Raw genomic sequence first — 19,873 nt, 5'->3', positions numbered from 1 at the left:
GCTAATTTTTGTATTTATTAGTAGAGGTGGGGTTTCACCATGTTGGCCAGGCTGGTCTCAAACTCCTGACCTCAGGTGATCCACCCGCCTTGGCCTCCCAAAGTGCTGGGATTACAGGCATGAGCCACCGTGCCTGGTCCTGAATTTACTATAACTTTTTATCGTTATTTTGGAGGATATTCCTTCCACTTATTAAAAAAAAAAAAAAGTTGACTATGAAACAGCGTCAAGCAGGTCCTTCAGGAGGCATCCAGGAGGCACTGTTATAATAGGAGATGACAGCTCCGTGTGTGTAATTGCCCCTGAAGACCTTCCAGTGGAACAAGATGAGGTGGTGGAGACAGTGATATTGATGATCCTGACCCTGTGTAGGTCTCGGCTAATGTGTGTGTTTATTTATGTCTTAGTTTTACACAAAAAAGTTTAAAAAGTTAAAAAATAATAATAGAAAAAAGCCTATATAAAAATATTTTGTATAGTTGTACAATGTGTTTGTTTTAGTCTATTACAAAAGTCAAAAAGTTTTAAAAACCTAAAAAGTGTATAAAGTAAAAATGTTACACAGAGCTAAGGTTAATTTATTACTGAAGGGAAAAAAAAAATTTTTTTTGAGACAGAGTCTCACTGTGTCCCCCAGGCTGGAGTGTAGTGGCACGATCTCGGGTCACTGCAACCTAGAGTCTCACTCTGTCCCCCAGGCTGGAGTGCAGTGGCACGATCTTGGGTCACAGCAACCTCAGCCTCCCGGGTTCAAGTGATTCTCCTGCCTCAGCCTCCCGAGTTGCTGGGATTACAGGTATGTGCCACCACACCTGGCTAATTTTTGTGTTTTTAGTAGAGATGGGGTTTGGCCATGTTTGGCAGGCTGGTCTCAAACCCCTGGCCTCAAGTGATCCTCCCGCCTTGGCCTCCCAAAGTGCTAAGATTACAGGCATGAGCCATCATGCCCGGCCTGAAGAAAATATTTTTATGAATTTAGTGTAGTCTAAGCATACAGTATTGATGAGGCCTGCAGTAGTGTACAGTAACGTCCCAGGCCTTCACAATCATGCACCACTCACTCACTGACCCACCCAGAGCAACGCCAGCCCTGCAAGCTCCATTCATGGTAAGTGTCCTATACAGGTCTATTTTTTAATCCTTTATATTGTATTTTTACTGTACCTTTTCTGTGTTTAGATATGTTAACTACAAAAATATTATTGTATTACAGTTGCCTATTATATTCAGATTTGTAGCCTAGAAGTAATAGGCTATGCCAAAAAAAAGAAAATGAAAAACAAACAAAAAATAAAGAATAGGCTATGCCCCGTAACATAGGTGTGCAGCAGGCTGTACCATCTGGCTTTGCGTAAGCACACACTGTGATGTTTGTACAGTGATGAAATGTCCTGGCAACGCATTTCTCAGAACGCATCCCTGTCATTAAATGACTCGTGCATAACTTTGTACATGTGTGTGTGCACGTACGCTTCTCTTATGGTCCTCAGTTCCTTTGAATATGCTTACCTTGACGCCGAAAAGAAAGAGCATCTGCTGCCCTTTCAGAGTCCTTGGCAAGTCAGAAATGCTTCGGGCTGTATTTGCATGCACTTATTTTAAAAAGGGAAAAAAAAAAAAAAACACATTGTAATTTTGCCTTGCTGTCTGTTTTTTCTCATCGCTGGCCCCTTTCTCAATCCAAAGGCCAATAGACGGAGAGGGAAAAGAAATGAATGAAAGGGGCACTGTTGTTGAGTGGTTCTGCCGGCAGAAAATATTACCAGGTTTACCCCAAAACGTTGTTCTCTCCGAGGAACAGGAAAACATTTTGAATCTCTCTCTATTTTGTTCTTAAAGGTCAGTTCTTGGGATATTGATGACTACTGTCTGAGAGGTGCTGCAGGGAGATTTTCAGGATTGTGTGGTCTTTGAGGCGGATTTTTTTTAAGACAACATCGACCACTGTTCACTGTCCACGTGATCACTGTAAGATTGCAATGCTGCATGCTAGTTGGTGACATAAGATGCAATTCCAGTGACCAAAGGTGGTTATAACGGATGGTGGTGTGTTCAAGATGGCACTGGCACCTTTGAGCAGAGCCTGGCTGTGCAGCACCATCTGATTGATTTAAACACCCTAGAGGTCTGGTTGTTGCTGTTGCCCTTTCCTGTGAAATCACAAGAGAAGTTACAGTCTAGGTGAACTTGGAGTTTATAGGGTTGGTTTTGTTTCTGTTTTATTTTGTTTTTTAACATTTACCTGTAGTGCTATAGCTGTGGACACTATCACCTGCATGCTATTTCTAGTGAGTGCTATATACAGTATGGGCTAATGACAATAACAGCCCATAGTGCCACCAGGGCTGCCGTGGGCTTATCAGTGACAGCCCCTATGTGGGTGGAAGAAACCTGTCATTTCCTTCTTACATGTGTCTGAAATACTAAATGAATAATTTGTTCTTCTGGGGAAAAAATGATAAGATGGTAAAAACTTTTTTATATTAAGGGTATCATAAAATGGATATGCCCCACCTCTCAAACTGAAAAAAGAAAAGAAAAGAAAGAGCATCACTCTACGTCCCAGAGGGCTAAGCCCAGGGCAGCTCTGAATGCATTTCCAGCTTCCAAGCTGCTGCTGAGCCCATGAGTGACCACAGGGCTGAGGAGCCTCCCAGAGATTCAGCAAGACCAACGTCAGCCGGAAAAGGGCCTGGCCCAGACAAAGTCATAGAATCCTTGACACCAGAGCCAGAGTCCCACAGGCACTGAGAGCTCTGCCTTTCCACACAGCCCCACTCCTGTTCAGATTCCTTCCAGTTTACCAAAAACAGAGCTGAGGCTGGCCCATAGCCCTGGCTTGTGGAGTTACCTAGTTACCCCTTACTTGTTTGAAGAGTTACGTGGTTGCGGCATCTGTTTTTTTGTTAATAGAGGTCTATCAATTGGTTTCATATTGTTCATCAATAGCAACGATTTGCAGTATCTAATAGTTCAATTTGCTTTGTTCAAGGAGTCCATACTCCTTGATAACTGAAAGTGGTCAATAATGGATTCGTTATACTTGCTCCTCTGATGCCCTGTCTCCAGCTTCATACGCCCCTGCTCTGCAAGCAGAGAAAGTAAGGTTTGGCTTACAGGTGCTGGACTGCATCAGACCCCACCCACCTGACTGAAGAAGGAGGCATTAGTGTTATCAGGGATCTCCTGGCACCGTGGAGCTGCAGGCATCTTGCATCTCCCCTGGACCAGCCACGTTGACATCACCTGGGAGGTCGTTAGAAATGCAGACGCTCAAACTCAACTACAGACGTGCTGAATCAGAACCTGCGTCTCAATACCACCTCCAGGCAATAGGTATACCCATTAAAGTTTAAAGTCTAAAAAGGACTGGTCTACTTACAAGATACAGGTTTCATTGGAGAACATCCAACCTCTCCCCATCCTCATCTTTCTCCTCCTGATCCTCCTCTTCATCTCTCTCATACCAGTCCAGTCCATGTCCAGAATACCCCAGGGCTTCTCCGATTTGTCAATAATCAGAGACTCCCCCCACACCCCGGGGAGGACAGAGAAGCACAAGCCAGGTACTCTAGAAGCTCAAGGTCCTCACCGGTCAGTCAGGGTGTACCAGCAGAACCCAAGTCCTTGCCACTCCATCTATAAAACAATGCCCCTTTGTAAAAAGTCAAAACATAGACAAGACAGCTCATGAAGGAAAACTGATGATGGGGACTTGGGAGGGACCAGCCCTTCCAGATGTCCCCAGAGTCCACTCCTTCTTGAGTTTTCACATCTTTCCCCACCCCGTCCCACACCAGTAATATTCAATATATGGGCCATAACTTCATGCCAGTCTGTGAACTGATTTTTACTAGTCCGTGACAAGTTAAGTAGAAAAATTGAAGCAAGAATTTAGAAACATTTAGAGCAATCTGACAAAGTAATTTTATGTTTGTTTAATACAATCATAAAAATCAGGGCTTATCTTTTGTATGTCTTCTTAATTTCATTTTTCTAGTAGTTTTTTTCAAATATCTCTACAAAACTATAGGCCTGCAATGAACTGGAAATTAAAAAATAAAAAACAGGTCCTTCAATACAGATAGGGGAGAAGCCCTATCCTACACAGACACACACACACACACACACACACACACACACACTATCGGTCTGGTGTCTGAGGCACCTTGCTCTCTGCCTGGAACACCTCTTCTCTCCACCCAGCTCTATTTGCACGGCTGAAAACCTTTTCCCTTTGTTTAGAAAAGAATGAGCTGGGATTTTTCCAAATGAACAATTACTAAGGAAATTGAAGAAAAAGAAAATCTCAAACAATAACTTAAAGTAGAGATTTCAAAGGAGGCCCTGCCCTTCAGCCCAGTTTCACTGGTTTGCCTGATGTCAGCCCACCAAGCCCTAAAGCCCCATTTCTAGTCCTCAGTTGTCACACTGGTGGGCTGAGGCCATCTCCAAGAAAGAATGGGACTTCCACCGTTCTCTAGAGACAGACCCTGCAGACACTGCGGAAGGGTGCCCTGGGGAGGCCAGAGGGCTGCTTTCCTACTCCCCCTTTTCCATAGCGATCCTGGCCTGCCACAGCACCACCAGCCATGCTGGCCACAGGCACTGGCCACGACAGCCACAGGCACTGGCCACTCCGGCCACAGGACTCCCCGCCAGTAGGTTCCTCACGTTCTCAAGGCTCTGTGCTGTGAAACATTGCTTCTCACTTTAAGTCAAAGCTAAATGCAAACACATATCCAGCCAGAGTGACTTGTCTGTGCCTCATATTAGGGACCTGGGTTCTATGAGGTCCCATTACCTGCAGGGTAAAGACAGAGGAAAGAACTCTAGCTGGGTTGCGGGTGGAGAGGCAATCTGGAGCTGCTCCTTAAGGGTGAGAGAGAGAAAGAAGCCTCCATCTGGGAGCCTTGTGGCTGCCCTCTGGTGGCCCTCTTAGGCATTTGAGGTCTTGCAGCTGGCTTAGACTGGGATCTGACCCATTCACTGGACAACTTCAGCGTAAGATATGATTGGACACTGGTCCTTGTTTTGTAAGTGAAAACACAATCTAGATACAAGCAATAATAATGAAACATGGCCCTTCTCTAAACCTTCTCTAAACCTTCTCTAAACCTGGAAGATTGAACACATTGGGATTTCTTTCAATTCCAGGTTTGTTCTTCAATAAGCATCCACCAAATAACTCTGTGTCCTTCCTATCGACTGTGACGACAGTGACTACAGACAGGGTGTACTAGATGAGAAAGACCCAGGCTTTTTCCTCCAGTACCGGGATCTTTTGTGTCCTTCCTGCCACCTGTTCACATCTCCCTCTGCACTGCTGAAGAGGCTGCGGTTGGCAGAACCTGGAGCTGACAGCACATCTGCTCCTTCAGCACTCATCCCTTGCTGTGCCTTTGCTCAGAGGGCCCCTTTTCTCAGGTTCTCTGGAAGAACAACCCATGTTGTACTCGTTCCGGAATTCCTTCCCACTTGAGGCACAGATGAGTATTGGGACTGAACCTTTCATTGGGAGTATCATGACTACTGGCAACATCAGCTTGAGTTCTTGACCCCGTAAGGCTTACACATGCTCGATGCCTTGTAACCGTTTGTTGGATGCATTCATGTGCACAAGACAGCAATCCAGGTGTTCAATGAGTGAATGAATGCTTGCGTGAGCTTCCAGTTCCCCCTCTCTACCTCAGGAAAGCACAGTGTGGCTTTGTTTCTGTTTTATGCAGAAACATAAATCTTCAAATCTCTGGGATGATGTGTCTTTGCCTCAAAAGCAGACCCACCTAAGTCAAAGACAGTTTCCAGCCAGTCTCCTGCAGGCTGTTCCATCCCATTCACTTCCTCCTCTGTCCTCTCGCCTCGGCTTCTCCCGCTGTGCACCATGCCTCTGGTTCATCGAAGACCTCACTCCCTCTACTTCTCCCCAGCAGGGCCAGGACCAGAGTGAGACAAGAGAGGCACCTCAGGCACAAAAGTTAACAAGGCACTCAGGCTCGCAGCGGTGCCAGCGCCATCTCACGGGAGGTAAGGCCATTTCGCAATCATTTTCCATCTGCAGAGGCTCAGCAACAGTGGGCGTTCTAAGAAGTGACAGAGGCAGGCTCCTTACGGGGTCTTCTCCCTCTAGGCCAGTCTTCCTGCAACGTCATGGCACTGTGCCTAAGCTGGCTAGCCGGGGAGGGGTGCGCACGGGCTCCCCTGCCCCAGGCAGCCTCTTGGGCTGTGGCTCCTGGTGGCATGGTGCCTGCTGACAGATTAAATGAAAACAGACACAAAGGCAGGGGTTAGGAGAGGTCCTACCTTCCCCTTTCAGTCCCCATCCCACACCACCCCCTGGAAGCAGTGCCCAGAGGCCTACCCACACCCCAGCAACACCCTTCCTCTTTGGCTCCCAAAAAGCCTGCTGAATGCAGCGCCCCCTCCTTCCTGCCAGCTGCTTTGCCTCTGCCTCCTTTCCTGCCTGGCTCCCCTTCTCTCCCAGCTCCTCAGGCACCCCACCTTTCTTCCCCTTCTCCATCTCTCCCCCTGAGAGAAGTGTAGCCCCATTCTGCCCCCCAGGCATAAAGCTTCACCCAAATTTCACCCCGCCCCGGATCTCCACACCAAGTGGCTAGGGGTTAATGCTCAAGTTCGGCAGCCTGAGTGGCGGTGGTCAACACCTGCTCCCTCACCCCCAGCCCGATTAAGGTGGGCTAATGGCAGCTGCAGGCTGTTCCACATGGCTGATGGAGCTACAATGCCTGCCTCAGCCACCAATGCAGCAGATACAGGCAAAAGGCCCCAGGGAGCCGCCAGCTGCTCTCTTAATTAAGGAATGTGGGAAGTGGCCCCTTTGAACTCACCAGCTAATTTGCTCCTGTGCACTCCCCCCTGTGGCTGGGTAATTAATATGGTGTGAACCAGTGATTAGCAAGTAGAGAGAACCTGCCTGCCGCAGACTTAACCCTTCCCTGCACCTGGGAAGAATTGCTGCCTTCTTAGTCCAGTGGTTCTCCAGGGGTCACATGGGCAGCAAGTTTTTCCCTTTGGGAAGGTGGTTTTTTTTTTTTTTTTTTTTTTTTTTGAGACAGAGTCTCACTCTGTCACCAGGCGCCAGGCTCGAGTGCAGTGGCTCGATCTCGGCTCACTGCAACCTCCACCTCCTGGTTCGAGCAATTCTCTTGCCTCAGCCTCTCGAGTAGCTGGGACTACAGGCGTGCACCACCTCACCCAACTAATTTTTGTGTTTTTAGTAGAGACGGGGTTTCACCATGTTGGCCAGGATGGTCTCTATCTCTTGACCTCGTGATCCACCCGCCTCTGCCTCCCAAAGTGCTGGGATTACAGGCATGAGCCACCGTGCCCAGCCGGAGGTGGGATATTTTTCAGTCTTCACTCAACCTCCTCCCACCCTCTTTCCCAGCTTCCTCAAAACTCCCCTCAGGGAAAAGGTCTTCGGGTGGGCGAGTCATTCCCTGCCTGGATGGACCACTATGGGTGACCAACTCTCCTTAGCGGGATGTAACTGCCCACTGTCTTCTACAAAGGAATTCAGGATCTGGCTCCATGCTGACTCCATGCCTGCATCCCACAGCCCTCCCAGTCCTAAGCTTTGACATTTTAGAATCATTCGATCCAATCCAACAGATGCATGCAGGGCTTTGCCTCATCGAAAGCCCATCCTTGGCAATATTCAGGGTGCAGGAGAAGGAGATGCCCTCATGGAACTCCCTGTCTGGGAGGAGAAAGTCAGAACACGGTATTGCCCAGCCTGAAACATGCCTTTATCTGCATTTACTCAGGTTTCCCCGTTTCCCTCACCCTGGCCATTTAGTAGCAATAGTTAGTATTTGAGAGCTAACCTCACCCAACCCCAATTTAAACCTTCACACGTGTTCATTGGCAACACTGAGAGGTAGATACTATCATTGATTCCCATTTCACAGATGAGGATACTGAAGCACAGGGAAGTGACTTTGCTCAAGGTTTCACAGCTGAGATTTGAACTCAAGTCTGAATCATGCTTGAGTTCTGAACGCCTATCCTCATCTGTTGTATTCTTAAGTCACACCTCAACTACCAACCCCTCTACGGAGCCCTCCCCAGCCTCCCACCTGCACTGGCAGGGTCAAATCTGTCCTCTGGCTCTCACAGCATCCAGGGCACACATCTGACATTGGTCTTGCCACACTGGTTGTAATTATTGGTTTATATATCCCATCTTCTGTGAACTCCTTAAGGTCAGGGGCAAAGCCTTTCATCTCTGTGTCGCTAGTTCCTGGCACCTAAGTAGATGCTCAATAAATGCCTGATGAATGAATGACGGAATTGGCAACGGAGTCATAAATGAGTTCCCTCCCTTGCCCCCTCCACCCCTCAGCCAGACAGCTCCCCAGTTCTGCCCCTTTCTCAGTACTCGACATTTCCTTCACCTGCAGGCCCTTCTCCCTCCCACAGGCCCATCGCAACAGACGACAGCTTCCCCTGCCTTTTTGCTCTCTCCCAACCTGCCCTGCCTGCTGTCCTCCCACCCCCACTTAAAACCTGCAACAGCCCCGCCCTTCAAACAGTGCTTCCAGAGCATTCCCCCAGTCCACCAGCCACAGACTTACCCTGAGTGGGGTGCTTGTTATAACCACAGATTCCTGGGCCCCAGCTCACCCTGATGGCATCTCTGAGAATCCAAGTGCTAAACGAGGTTGAGAGTCACTAGTGTCCAGAATAACTTAACCCAGTTTTCAAGGCCTCCACAATCTGCCCCCAACCTCCTTTTCCATTCTTCCCACCCAGCCCTTAAGGACTCCTGCCTGCTGTCTGTCGTCCTCTGTGGAGCCTAGTTGGTATTTTCCCATGGCCACATCCCTGCACACTCTGCTCTCCCCTCCTGCCCAGAGCCCACCCCCAGCCTCTGGCCCTCTCTTTTCCTCATGCTATCTAAACCATGCCCATCTTCAAGACCCAGCTCAAATTCCACCTTCTCAGGAAGCATCCCCTGCCCGTAACCGCGAAGCCCTCCTTCCCACCCACTTCTGAGGGCTGACTACCTGTTTGCACAAAGTGGTGTCTGTCTGCAGATAAGCCTTCACTTTCTCTGATGTACCTATCTCTACATTTTGGTTGTGAGTACCTGGCGGGCAAAAGCCATACCCAAAAAATCCTCCCACTGCGGCAGGTTGAGGGGTATTCTTGCCTGTGAGACATGAGCTGTTTTGTGGCCCAGGGCAGTAAAAATGAGGCAGCAGCGGATACTGCTGGTTTGGGGAGAAAGTCCAATGCTGAGGACCTGGCAGTGTTAGCATGCAGGAACTCAACAGAGTCTGGGGAGAGAGGCAGAGGGCAGGGCAGGGCAGGGTTCCCTACCATCAGCAGAGGGCGTTTTCAGCAGCTCGTTGGGGAACTGCGGTCCCTCCCTGCAGGCCTTTATGAGAGGAGGCAAATACTAAGTAAGGATGAGAGACGGGAGCAGGCTAAATCCTAATGCCTAATTCCTGGCTGAGTCCAAAGCTCGGTGTCCAGTTTGATTGACAGGTGAGGGGCTGTGCAGGACCAGATACAGTGAGCCACCCTCCAGACTAGCAGGAACCTTCCTCCAGGGCAACACATCCTCTAAAAACCTTCCCCGACAAGAAATCAAGAAACTTGAAGTGAGAAGAGAAACAGGATGAAGAGGAGGTGACTGTGGCAAAATAGATGATACTTCAAAGGTCGAAGGTCAAGCTCCAGCTCTGCCCCTCTGTGACCTCAACAAGGGACCTGACCTCACCCTGGTTTTCCCATTTTCCCATTTCTAATGGGGTGACAAGATGATCCTCTCAGAGGAGAGTTGTAAGGCTTACATAAAGCCAAATGTGTAGCCATGTCTAGAATGTTCTCCCTCACTTAACAAATACTCATGAAACATCCGTAATGTGCCCAGCACTGAGGGAAACACAGAAAGGAATAAAAGACCACGCTGGCTACACAGTCTGTGAAGATCAGAAAACTGCCACAAACGACACACCAAGAGTAAAGAGGGAGGTGTGGGCATGCGCAGGGCACAAGGAGGGGGCCTGTCACCTGCCTGTGATCTGGAAGCTTGGAAGGACATCCTCGCTGGCCACACAGCCGTGCTGTTTGCAAGGATAAAGGGACAGCCTGCCTGGTGGGGGAGAAGTACAACACAGGGAAATGTGAAATCAGTAGCTCTGAGAAGAGGGCCTTCTGGCTTGGGATGGCTGGAGAGCAGAATGGATGTGGGCAACCAGCCTGGGGAACAAGGCCTGACTCAGGAGGACCTGCCTGCAGAGCAGAGCATTAGTCCCCATCCTGAGGGCCATGGGAGGCCACAGAAGAATTTTAAGCTAGAATGAGGAGGACAGGTAGCAGTGAGGCAGGCTGGGATGCAGGAAGGTCAACGAGACTGCATCCCAGCCTGCCTCAAGGCAAGGAGGATGTGGCTTGTGTGGGGGCTACTGTCGCCATGTGCTAGCCAACCATACCATGTGAAAGAGGCTGACTTACAAGAATCCACTCCTGAAAGTCCAGCTAAGCCCAGGGCCAACTTCCACTTTATTCTGGATGTTTTCACTTTTGGGGCATCTTGTTCTGAGTCAAGATTCCTCCTTCTGAACATGGGACTTTCCAGAAGGACCACAGCTCCTCCTGTGCATCCACTCAGCCTGGGAGGTTCTGGATTTGGGTTGTCGAGGGAGTTTGCCTGCCTCTCCGGAGAAGGACGGCCATGTGGCCCCTGTGGAGCCTGCTTCTCTGGGAAGGTAAGTGGGACAGGCAGATGGCCTGTCATCGGAGAGCTGAAGGCGCCTCCCCAGCTGCCTTCACCAGTGGGCAGGATGCCCTCAGCCCGAGCGAGAACCCACAAGCTGAGGGTGGGTAGGGAAGACTGGAACAAGCTCTTGGGCAACATTTTAAGCTAGTCAGATACAAAGAGATGCAGGGTCCTGGGAGGGAGGAGGTGACAGCTTGAGGAGTATTCTTGTCTGTGAGACATGAGCTGTTTTGCGGCCCAGAGCAGTAAAAATGAGCCAGCAGGGGATTCTGCCTGCTTGGAGAGAAAGTCCAATGCTGAGGACCTGGCAGTGTTAGCACGAGGGAACTCAACAGAGTCTGGGGAGAGAAGCAGAGGGCAGGGCAGAGCAGGGTTCCCACAATCAGCAGAGTGCGTTTTCAGCAGCCCGTGGGGGAGCTGAAGTCCCTCCCTGCAGGCCTTTATAAGGGGAGACCAGGGCTAAGTAGGGATGACAGATGGGAGCAGGCTAAATACAGCCCACGTGGACTTGGGGGTGATGTGATGTTGGGGTGGCTGTCACGAGGGGTTTCCTCCATACTGAGTGATCCCTCTGTCTGTCTGATGCCTGAGTTCCCTTTCTTCATCGGCAAGGAGACAACATGACATGGGTGAGCACTGCCAGGCCAGGGGTGAGGGTTTGTGGGGTGCGGCAAAGATTAAGATGACATTCGTTACATCAAGAGACTCACAGGGCCTTTGGGTTGCTTTGCCGTGTCTCCCTGCCTGGGTTCCTGGCCCTGAGAACTCCAAAGCCTGCAGATTTCTTCAGCATTTCTAAACGTGCAGGAAATCACATTTTAGCTTCAAAAAAGGCCTCAGTCTGTTTGGCTCACAAAATCTTTCAAATCATCGGACATGTGAGACAAAAATAATTTGTCTTTTTTTTTTTTTTTGGAGATGGAGTCTCACTCTATCGCCTAGGCTGGAATGCAGTGGTGCCATCTCGGCTTACTGTAGCCTCTGCCTCCCAGGTTCAAGCAATTCTCCTGTCTTAGCCTCCCAAGTAGCTGGAATTACAGGTGTCCGCCACCACACCTGGCTAATTTTTGTATTTTTAGTAGCCATCAGGTTTCACCATGTTGACCAGGCTGGTCTCAAACTTCTGCCTTCAAGTGGTCCACCTGCCTCAGCCTCCCAAAGTGCTGGGATTACAGACATGAGCCACCGTACCCAGCCCCAAAATAATTTTCCAATGGCCCTTAATGATAAAAGATCTGTGTGCCTGACCTGATACAGACCTCTCATTTTTCAGTGATACCGAAGCCTAGGGAGGGGAGGTGATGTGCCGAAGGCCACACAGCTGATCTGTGGCAGCACCAGGAGCAGGTAGAAGCTAGGTCTTGGTTGACATCCAGTGCAATTCTCTTTGGGTTTTACGTTCCTACTCTGCATTAACAAGGAGGAACTGGAATTATCATGGCCAACTGAGCAACCATCCAGAACACATCACATTGCCCACACCTTCATCACCTCTTACCCCCGCTACACCACGTGCCAGTGTCAGGCAGAGGGTCAGTCCTCAGCAGAGCAGGTCATTCACTCGGTACCATTTACTAGGCTTCTCCCATAGCCTGTTCCTTTAGGAACAGTAGTGGGCAGTGGAAGCTCGATGGAGAGAAAGAGCTCACGGTCTAGTGGGAAAGGCTGACTCATAAACTCTATAAAAATAGAGGGATAAGGATAGTCACCATGGTGACCCCAGGCCACTGTGAGAACACAAGAGAGAATATGTAGCCTGCGGAGAGGGATGGGGGAGGCCGGAGGAGGCAGCGTGGTACAAGAGTGACCAGAAATTAGTCAGCAAAGGAGTCAGGGGGCACTTCAAGCAGAAGTGTCTCCCATACACCTCTGCCTCAGATACAGTCCCCAAAAACAGCATCTTGCCATCTCACACCCTGTCTGTTTCTCCTCCTGTTCTGGATCACAGAGAGTAACATCCAGTGGATCCCAAGGACCTGGGAGCCATCCTCAACTCCTTTTTCTCCTTCACTCCCCAGAACTGATCTATTACCAAATCCTGCTGATTGTACCATCTTCACGTCTCCCAATTCCTCCCACTTCTCCCCATCCTGGTTGCTCCTTTCCTCAATTCAAGTTGCCATCACTTCTCCGTTGGACTCATACCAACAGCCTCAGTCCTCCACATCTCTGCTGGAGTGATCTTTCTAACCAAGCATTTAATCCTGTTACTCTCCTGCTTAAAACCTACCTGAGACCCCCCATTGCTCTGCAGATAAAGCCCAAACTCCAGTGTTGCTTTCAGGGCGCTGCATGATCTGACTCCCACCAACTCTGCAGTGTAATTTCCTACTCCTCCCACAGAGAACTACTCTCAGTTCCCCAAGGCACCAACTCTCCTCCTCCAGGTCTTTGTCCATCCTGAGCCCTCTGCCAGAGTCACTTCCCTATCCTGCTCCAGGCTGCCCTCAGCTTGGCCTGGCTAATCACCATTCCTCTTCAAGGCTCAGCTTAACCGTTTGTTTTCTGAGCCCATCCAGGCTGGGTGAGGTCCCGTCACCCTACCTGTGTTCTCCCAGGACATCCCATTTTTCCCTTCATGATATTTAATTGCTTTCGTGAATGTCTGGCTTTCTCTGTAAGCTCCATGAAGGCAGAGACTGGGTTATCTTCCATGAGTTTGATCCCTGGTGCCTGGCACAGTGCACCTTCAACTTGAGTGGACGGAGTGTGGGTGGAAGGGCCCCAATTCACCCCATAGCAGCTCAGATGCATGCAAGAGAAGGGAGAGGAGCATGGGGCAGGCAGAGTGACCAGGGGCTCTGTTCTTTCAGCCCTACTTCCCATTACAGTTACTGGTGCCCAAGTGCTGAGCAAGGTCGGGGACTCTGTGCTGCTGGTGGCAGTGCGTCCCCCTGGCTTCCAAGTCCGTGAGGCTATCTGGCGAGCTCTCTGGCCTTCGGAGGAGCTCCTGGCCACGTTTTTCCGAGGTTCCCTAGAGACTCTGTACCATTCCCGCTTCCTGGGCCGAGCCCAGCTACACAGCAACCTCAGCCTGGAGCTCGGGCCGCTGGAGTCTGCAGACAGTGGCAACTTCTCCGTGTTGATGGTGGACACAAGGGGTCAGACCTGGACCCAGACCCTCCAGCTCAAGGTGTACGGTGAGTGTGTCTGATACCGCCTACCTGATCCTCTTCTCCCACAAAGCACCAGGCAAGCATCCTGAGTCATAGCAGCCAGGGAGAGCTGGGTCCCAGAAACCTCTGGTCTCTGACCACAGTGCTGACTCAGGAAACAGCTGCTTCCTGGCAGCCACATCTAAGAAAATTCCTCCTGGCTGCATCAGCCAGGCTTTGCCGTTTCACGGTCCTTGCCTGAACTCTAGCTCAGTCTTTTCGTGGCTCAGTAGCCTTGGACACAATGCTTAGCCTTCCTGACCTTCACCTTTCTCCTTTGTAAATGGGCATTATAATATTACCATGTAAAGTACTCATAGGGTGAAACGCAGTGGCATTTGCAGTGGCATCCAGGACAGAGCCTATCCTATGCTTCCTCAATTCTAAGAGACCATCACAGACTATACGATATGCCATTAGTCTATGTACCACTGTAAAGGAAAAAATGATATTGCAAACTAAACTATGACATAACTGGTTTATTTTAAAATTAAATTATAGACACATGTACATGTATGTTTATCGCAGCACTATTTACAATAGCAAAGACTTGGAACCAACCCAAATGCCCATCAATGATAGACTGGATCAAGAAAATGTGGCACATATACGCCATGGAATACTATGCAACCATGAAAAAGAATGAGTTCATGTCCTTTGCAGGGACATGGATGAAACTGAAAACCATCATTCTCAGCAAACTGACACAAGAACAGAAAACCAAACACCGCATGTTCTCACCCATAAGTGGGTATTGAACAATGAGAACACATGGACACAGGGAGGGGAACATCACACACTGGGGCCTGTCGGGGCATCTAGAGGAGGGATAGTATTAGGAGAAATACCTAATGTAGATGACATGTCCATGGGTTCAGCAAACCACCATGGCACGTGTATACCTATTTAACAAACCTGCAAGTTCTGCCCATGTACTCCAGAACTTAAAGCGTAATAATTAAAAAGTTAAAAAATTAAATTATAATGAAACTATAATTAAAAGTATAGAATTTACATATTTCTTAAAAGAGCTTCTGAGATTTTAACTACATATGATTCACTGGTTCTCTCCGTCATTCATCACTGCAAAACAAACCATCCCAAAGCTTACTGACTGCAAACAACGACTATGTTTATTTCTCATAATTCCGTGGGTTGGCAGGCCCAGCTGGGTGGAACTTCTGCTTCGCGTGGCTCTGCAGGGCCATTCGCTCAGTTACATTCAGCACCTCAGTTGGCTGCATGGACTGGGGGCTGGGTGGGCCTCATTTCCCCACAACACCTCTACCATAGCCACCCCCGTCACCTTCATCATTTGCCCTCTGGTCAAGAAAGAGTGGCTTTCAGCTCTCATTTATCTACCTAATGGATTGGAAAAGAGGCACAGGTGACCCTAAACCACTGTTTCAGTAAAACCTTAGAAATTTAGATAGAGTGGAAGAAGTGGGGCGTCCAGACTTAAGAATGGAAAGCAGAGGAAGCAGCTGGGAAGAGGGTAGCAATGAGGGAGATAAAGGCTGTAAGCAAACTGGGGAGGTGTCTCCAATTCCCCCCCAGCCCGAGGTAGCTGACTGGTGTCCTTGGGCAAGCTACCCAGGGTGCTGATGCAATTGGAAGGTGCCTTTCTGGATCCATGCAGCCCTGAGGCTCATCTTGGCAAGCAGAGTGCTGGCTGGATTTCAGCAAGCCCCCACCACCTGTTACCCTGTGACCTCCTTAGCCCAACGCCCTTGTGCAGTGAATAACCTACCGCACCATCCAGGTAGCCCTGGAGCCTCCTCCGATCTGAGTCTCAGCTGCTGCACATGTGAAATGAGGACATGGAATGTGATAATACATGCAGCACCCACACCACTAAGCTCTCAAATGCCTTGTTCTCCGCATCTGAATTACAGATTTTAAGGAAATTGCTGTTTTATTGCTTCCAAATACATAGCGTGATTAGAACTAATTGCACGAAACTGCCAAGCAGCCGTCCTTAGGAGCTCTGCTTTGACAATAGATAAGAATGATTTGAATTAGCAGATCAGTTACTAGAAATGTCAATGGGTGTTTCCACTGCGCTTGATCGTGTTTGGAAGCAGCTTGTCCTCTTAAGTGGCGTAAATATCCCCCCTGTAATCTTTGTTTATACTATTAGCGTGCCCAGCAAATCATTTCTCTTTCATATCACAAATCCCACCAGACTGAGCTAGCATTAGTGAGGCTTTTCTCTGCTTGACTTTGGAATGCTGTCAGAAACAGAGCCTTCCCGTTGTCACCAGAATGCTCCCCCACTGGCCTCCTTGCCACTGAGACTCAGCATTTGCTCATCAACCTGTACAGGAAAGGGGGTCTGTGGCCTAGGACACCAGGATATCCGTGTGTTCAGTGGCCAGGCGTCAAGCACCCACTATTTGCCAGCACCAGAGAGCTAAGGTGAGCGAGCAAGCAAGACAGAGCCCCCACCTCTAGGCCCCTCCTTCGCGGCATTTTGTACCCTCATAATTATTTTATTAATTATTCATGATCCTTTGTCAGTACTTGTCTTTCTCACCAAACTCTAAGCTCCAGAAGGCTAGGAATGTATTTGTTTTCTTGCCTGAGTTAATAAAGGCTTGTCATCCCTTGCTGACTGACTGACACATTGTGGGAAAATTACTACAAAAAAAGATAGAGTGTTGGGAGAGCTCAGAGCCATGCCTGGGAGATCAGGGAAGGCTTCACAGTCAAGGCATTAAACAATGTGTTCCAGCTGGGCCATGAAGGATGGGTAGGAGTTTCCTAGGAGGCCAAGAAAGGGAAGGCATCTGTGTGCGCAGATGAACCGTGTGAAAGCGTGAAAGATATTCAAGAGCATGACATGTTTGGGAAAACTGCAAATTAATTAGGATGAGCAGGGAGAAGCAGCAGGAGGTACAGCTGGAGAGACAGTCATGAATCATTTCCTGAAGGGTTTTGAATATCAAGCTAAGGAATTCAGCTTCTGTCCCGTGGGCAGTGGAAAGCCAGACAAGATTCTGGAACAAGACAGGCTTAGTCAGAGGTGGCGTCTAACCCTGGGTGGGTCCCAGAGCCAGAAATGTGCCCCCTGCCCAGCATCTGTGGGACCCACACCTGCTATACTTCTCTTTCCCAGATGCAGTGCCCAGGCCCGTGGTACAAGTGTTCATTGCTGTAGGAGGGGATGCTCAGCCCCCCAAGACCTGCCAGGCTTTCTTGTCCTGCTGGGCTCCCAACATCAGCGAAATAACCTATAGCTGGCGACGGGAGACCACTGTGGACTTTGGCATGGAGCCACACAGCCTCTTCACAGATGGACAGGTGCTGAGCATTTCCCTGGGACCGGGAGACAGAGGTGTGGCCTATTCCTGCATTGTCTCCAACCCTGTCAGCTGGGACTTGGCCACAGTCACGCCCTGGGAGAGCTGCCATCATGACGCAGGTATGCTGAGGGCCAGCAGTCAATGGTTCAAGGCTTATGAGGCATCAGGTCCACTTCTGACCCCACCCCTCCATGTTCAGCACCAGGGAAGGCCTCCTACAAAGATGTGCTGCTGGTGGTGGTGCCTGTCTCGCTGCTCCTGATCCTGGTTGCTCTCTTCTCTGCCTGGCACTGGGGCCCCTGCTCAGGTAGGAGTCCTGCAGGCACAGGAGGTAGGTGGAGGAGGTGGAGTTCGTGGGGAGCGGGGGGTCTTGGACCTCCTCCTGTTTAGGCTTCAGACGGTCGGCCCCATCTTACGTCTCCCACCTCATCTCTTGGCCTTCTCTAGCTCATCATATCTTGGTTTCCAACCAGACCCAACTACTTGAAGTTTCTTTCGTGGTTCTCTGAATGAACCGTTCTCTCACATCCATCTGCAGACCTTTGTACATTATATTCCCTCTGCCTGAAACACACTTGCCATGATTCCCACCCAGCTTCCCTCTTTCCTGTGGCTTTCTCCTACTCAGTGTTCAAGGTGTGCTTCCTCCAGAAAGCCTTCCCTGATCTCCCCCACACTCAGGCTGATTAATGTCCTTCCTTTAATCTTTATTACTTACCCCAATCAGAGAACTACTTACACTTACTTCCCCACTGAATTCTGAGCTCTTAAAAGGAGGATGCTGGGTCACCGCTGGGCATGTGAGTAGTTGTTCCTGAAACACAGCAGTTCCTGAAACGTAGCTGGTATTGACAAACATTGTTGAGTGCGATTCTAGATAACTGCCAACCCCTTCTTGCCGGAGATTTCTACAGAATCGTTCCCTAAGAGAAGCTACTCCCTGGGCAGTGGCTGATAGGGCTGTCTTCTTGAGAAGAGGAAGGAAGGGAAAACTCCAAGATCAGACCAGGTTGTAAGCTCTACATCCAGCTCAGTCCCTGCCTCTGCCCCAGGATGCCCTGCCCTTGAAAGAACCACCCGACTGACCAGGGCTCCATAGCCATTTCCATCCCAGGCTGTCGGAGCTGGCTTGTCCCAGGGTGCAGAGAGGGGGTCGACAAGGAGGAGGCACTGAGGCCCCATTATGGTGGGTGTGTCCTAGAAGGCACCATCTGGGTCCAACTTGGACCCAGAGCTTGGGAGCAGGCAGTGCAGATTCCTGTTCATTCTCTCCAGTAAGGATGAGGCCAAGAGGGGTCAGCTGAGGCTGCATGCCGCCTGAAGGCCCCATCTGCTGTGGGGAGGTCTGGCCCTGGCCCCTGCCCCAAAAGTCCCCAGGATTTGTGATAAGAAAGTAGAAGCCAGGAAAAGAGCAGGAGAAAAAACAGCTTTACTGAGATATAATTTATATAGCATACAATTCACCTATTTAAAGTACACAATTCAATGCCTTTTGGTATATTCACAGAGTTGTGCATCCATCCCCACAATCAATTTTAAAACATTTCCATTCCTTCCCCAAAAAACCCCCATAACCCCTTAGCCATCCCCTCCCAATTCCCCCGTTCCTCTCACAGCCCTAGGCAGCCACTAGTCTACTTTCTGGCTCTGTGCTTTTGTCTTTTCTAGACATTTCATATAAATAGAACTATACACTATGTGGCCCTTTGGCCTGGCTTTTTTCACTTAGTGTACTGTCCTCAAGGCTCAGAAAATAGCATCTTTGGCCACTGAGAAGGAACCCAACCACCTGGGATAGTAGAAGGCTCCACACAGGGAGTCCAGAAGCTGGTTCTGGCTCTGCCACATGGCTTCTGTCCAGTGATTTATCTGGGTCCACCACAGCCCTAACTTTCTATGCCTTCTACAACCAAACGTATGGCATAGTCGTAGGTCAAGGTTAAACATTAGGAAGAATTTCCTACTCTTGAAGAGCCTCCTTTTCCAGGGTGTTGGAAAACCAGGAGAAATGTCCCTTTGCTTAAGGTGACCTTGGGCTAACACACTCAGGATTCAGAGCCCTGCAGGCAGGCCAAGGATGCCAAGGCTACAAGCATTGGAGGGGTAACTCTCTTTCTGATGTATTTACCAGGGAAAAAGAAGAAGGATGTCCGTGCTGACAGGGTGGGTCCAGAGACAGAGAACCCCACTGTGCAGGATCTACCATAAAGGACAGTACGAACTGATGCCTGGACCATCAGTCACCCCACTGCACAGGCACATGATGCCCTGGGACATAACTGGTGCCTGGAAATCACCACGGTCCTCATACCTCCCATGGGAACCCTGTCCTGCCTCGATGGGGCAGCCTGGGCAGCCATCACACTACGCGGACAGAAAGCACCAGCACGTTTCACACCTCCCCCTTTTCTCTCCCATCTTCACATGTCCTGGCTCCTCTCTGGGCAACATGGACCAAACAGAACATTCCCTCCAGGACACCAGAAGTTCTCCAGGATCCAGATCCACAGGGACAATGATTGTCCAAGGCATTCCTCCCCCACCACTGTTCATAAAGTAACGCCCAACTGGCACCAAAGAATTGCCTCCAACCTGGGTCCCAGGCACTAAAAGATATTAGATATTTGACCTAACAGAAGAACTCTGAATCACCCATGCCAGCTTCA

The 19,873-nt window shown here is 49.6% G+C and overlaps 1 protein-coding gene across 2 annotated transcripts; it reads left to right on the top strand.

The window, feature by feature from the left end:
• The first annotated feature begins 10,525 nt into the window (after positions 1-10,525).
• SLAMF8 (SLAM family member 8) lies at positions 10,526-19,844 on the top strand. 2 transcript variants are annotated; one of them, XM_017503660.2, is made up of 5 exons: positions 10,526-10,736; positions 13,561-13,887; positions 17,021-17,326; positions 17,407-17,514; positions 19,339-19,844. In XM_017503660.2, the coding sequence occupies exons 1-5, from the start codon at positions 10,703-10,705 to the stop codon at positions 19,413-19,415; spliced, it is 852 nt and encodes a 283-aa protein (XP_017359149.1). In that variant the 5' UTR covers positions 10,526-10,702; the 3' UTR covers positions 19,416-19,844. The 2 variants fall into 2 exon arrangements, with proteins under 2 accessions (XP_017359149.1, XP_017359147.1); XM_017503658.2 differs by lacking the exon at positions 10,526-10,736 and having other exon boundaries at positions 13,491-13,887.
• Positions 19,845-19,873: the final 29 nt, after the last annotated feature.

Source organism: Cebus imitator, unplaced genomic scaffold, assembly GCF_001604975.1.
Source record: "Cebus imitator isolate Cc_AM_T3 unplaced genomic scaffold, Cebus_imitator-1.0 Scaffold313, whole genome shotgun sequence".
Classification (NCBI taxonomy): Eukaryota; Metazoa; Chordata; class Mammalia; order Primates; family Cebidae; genus Cebus; species Cebus imitator.
This window is presented reverse-complemented; position numbering and strand designations above follow the sequence as displayed.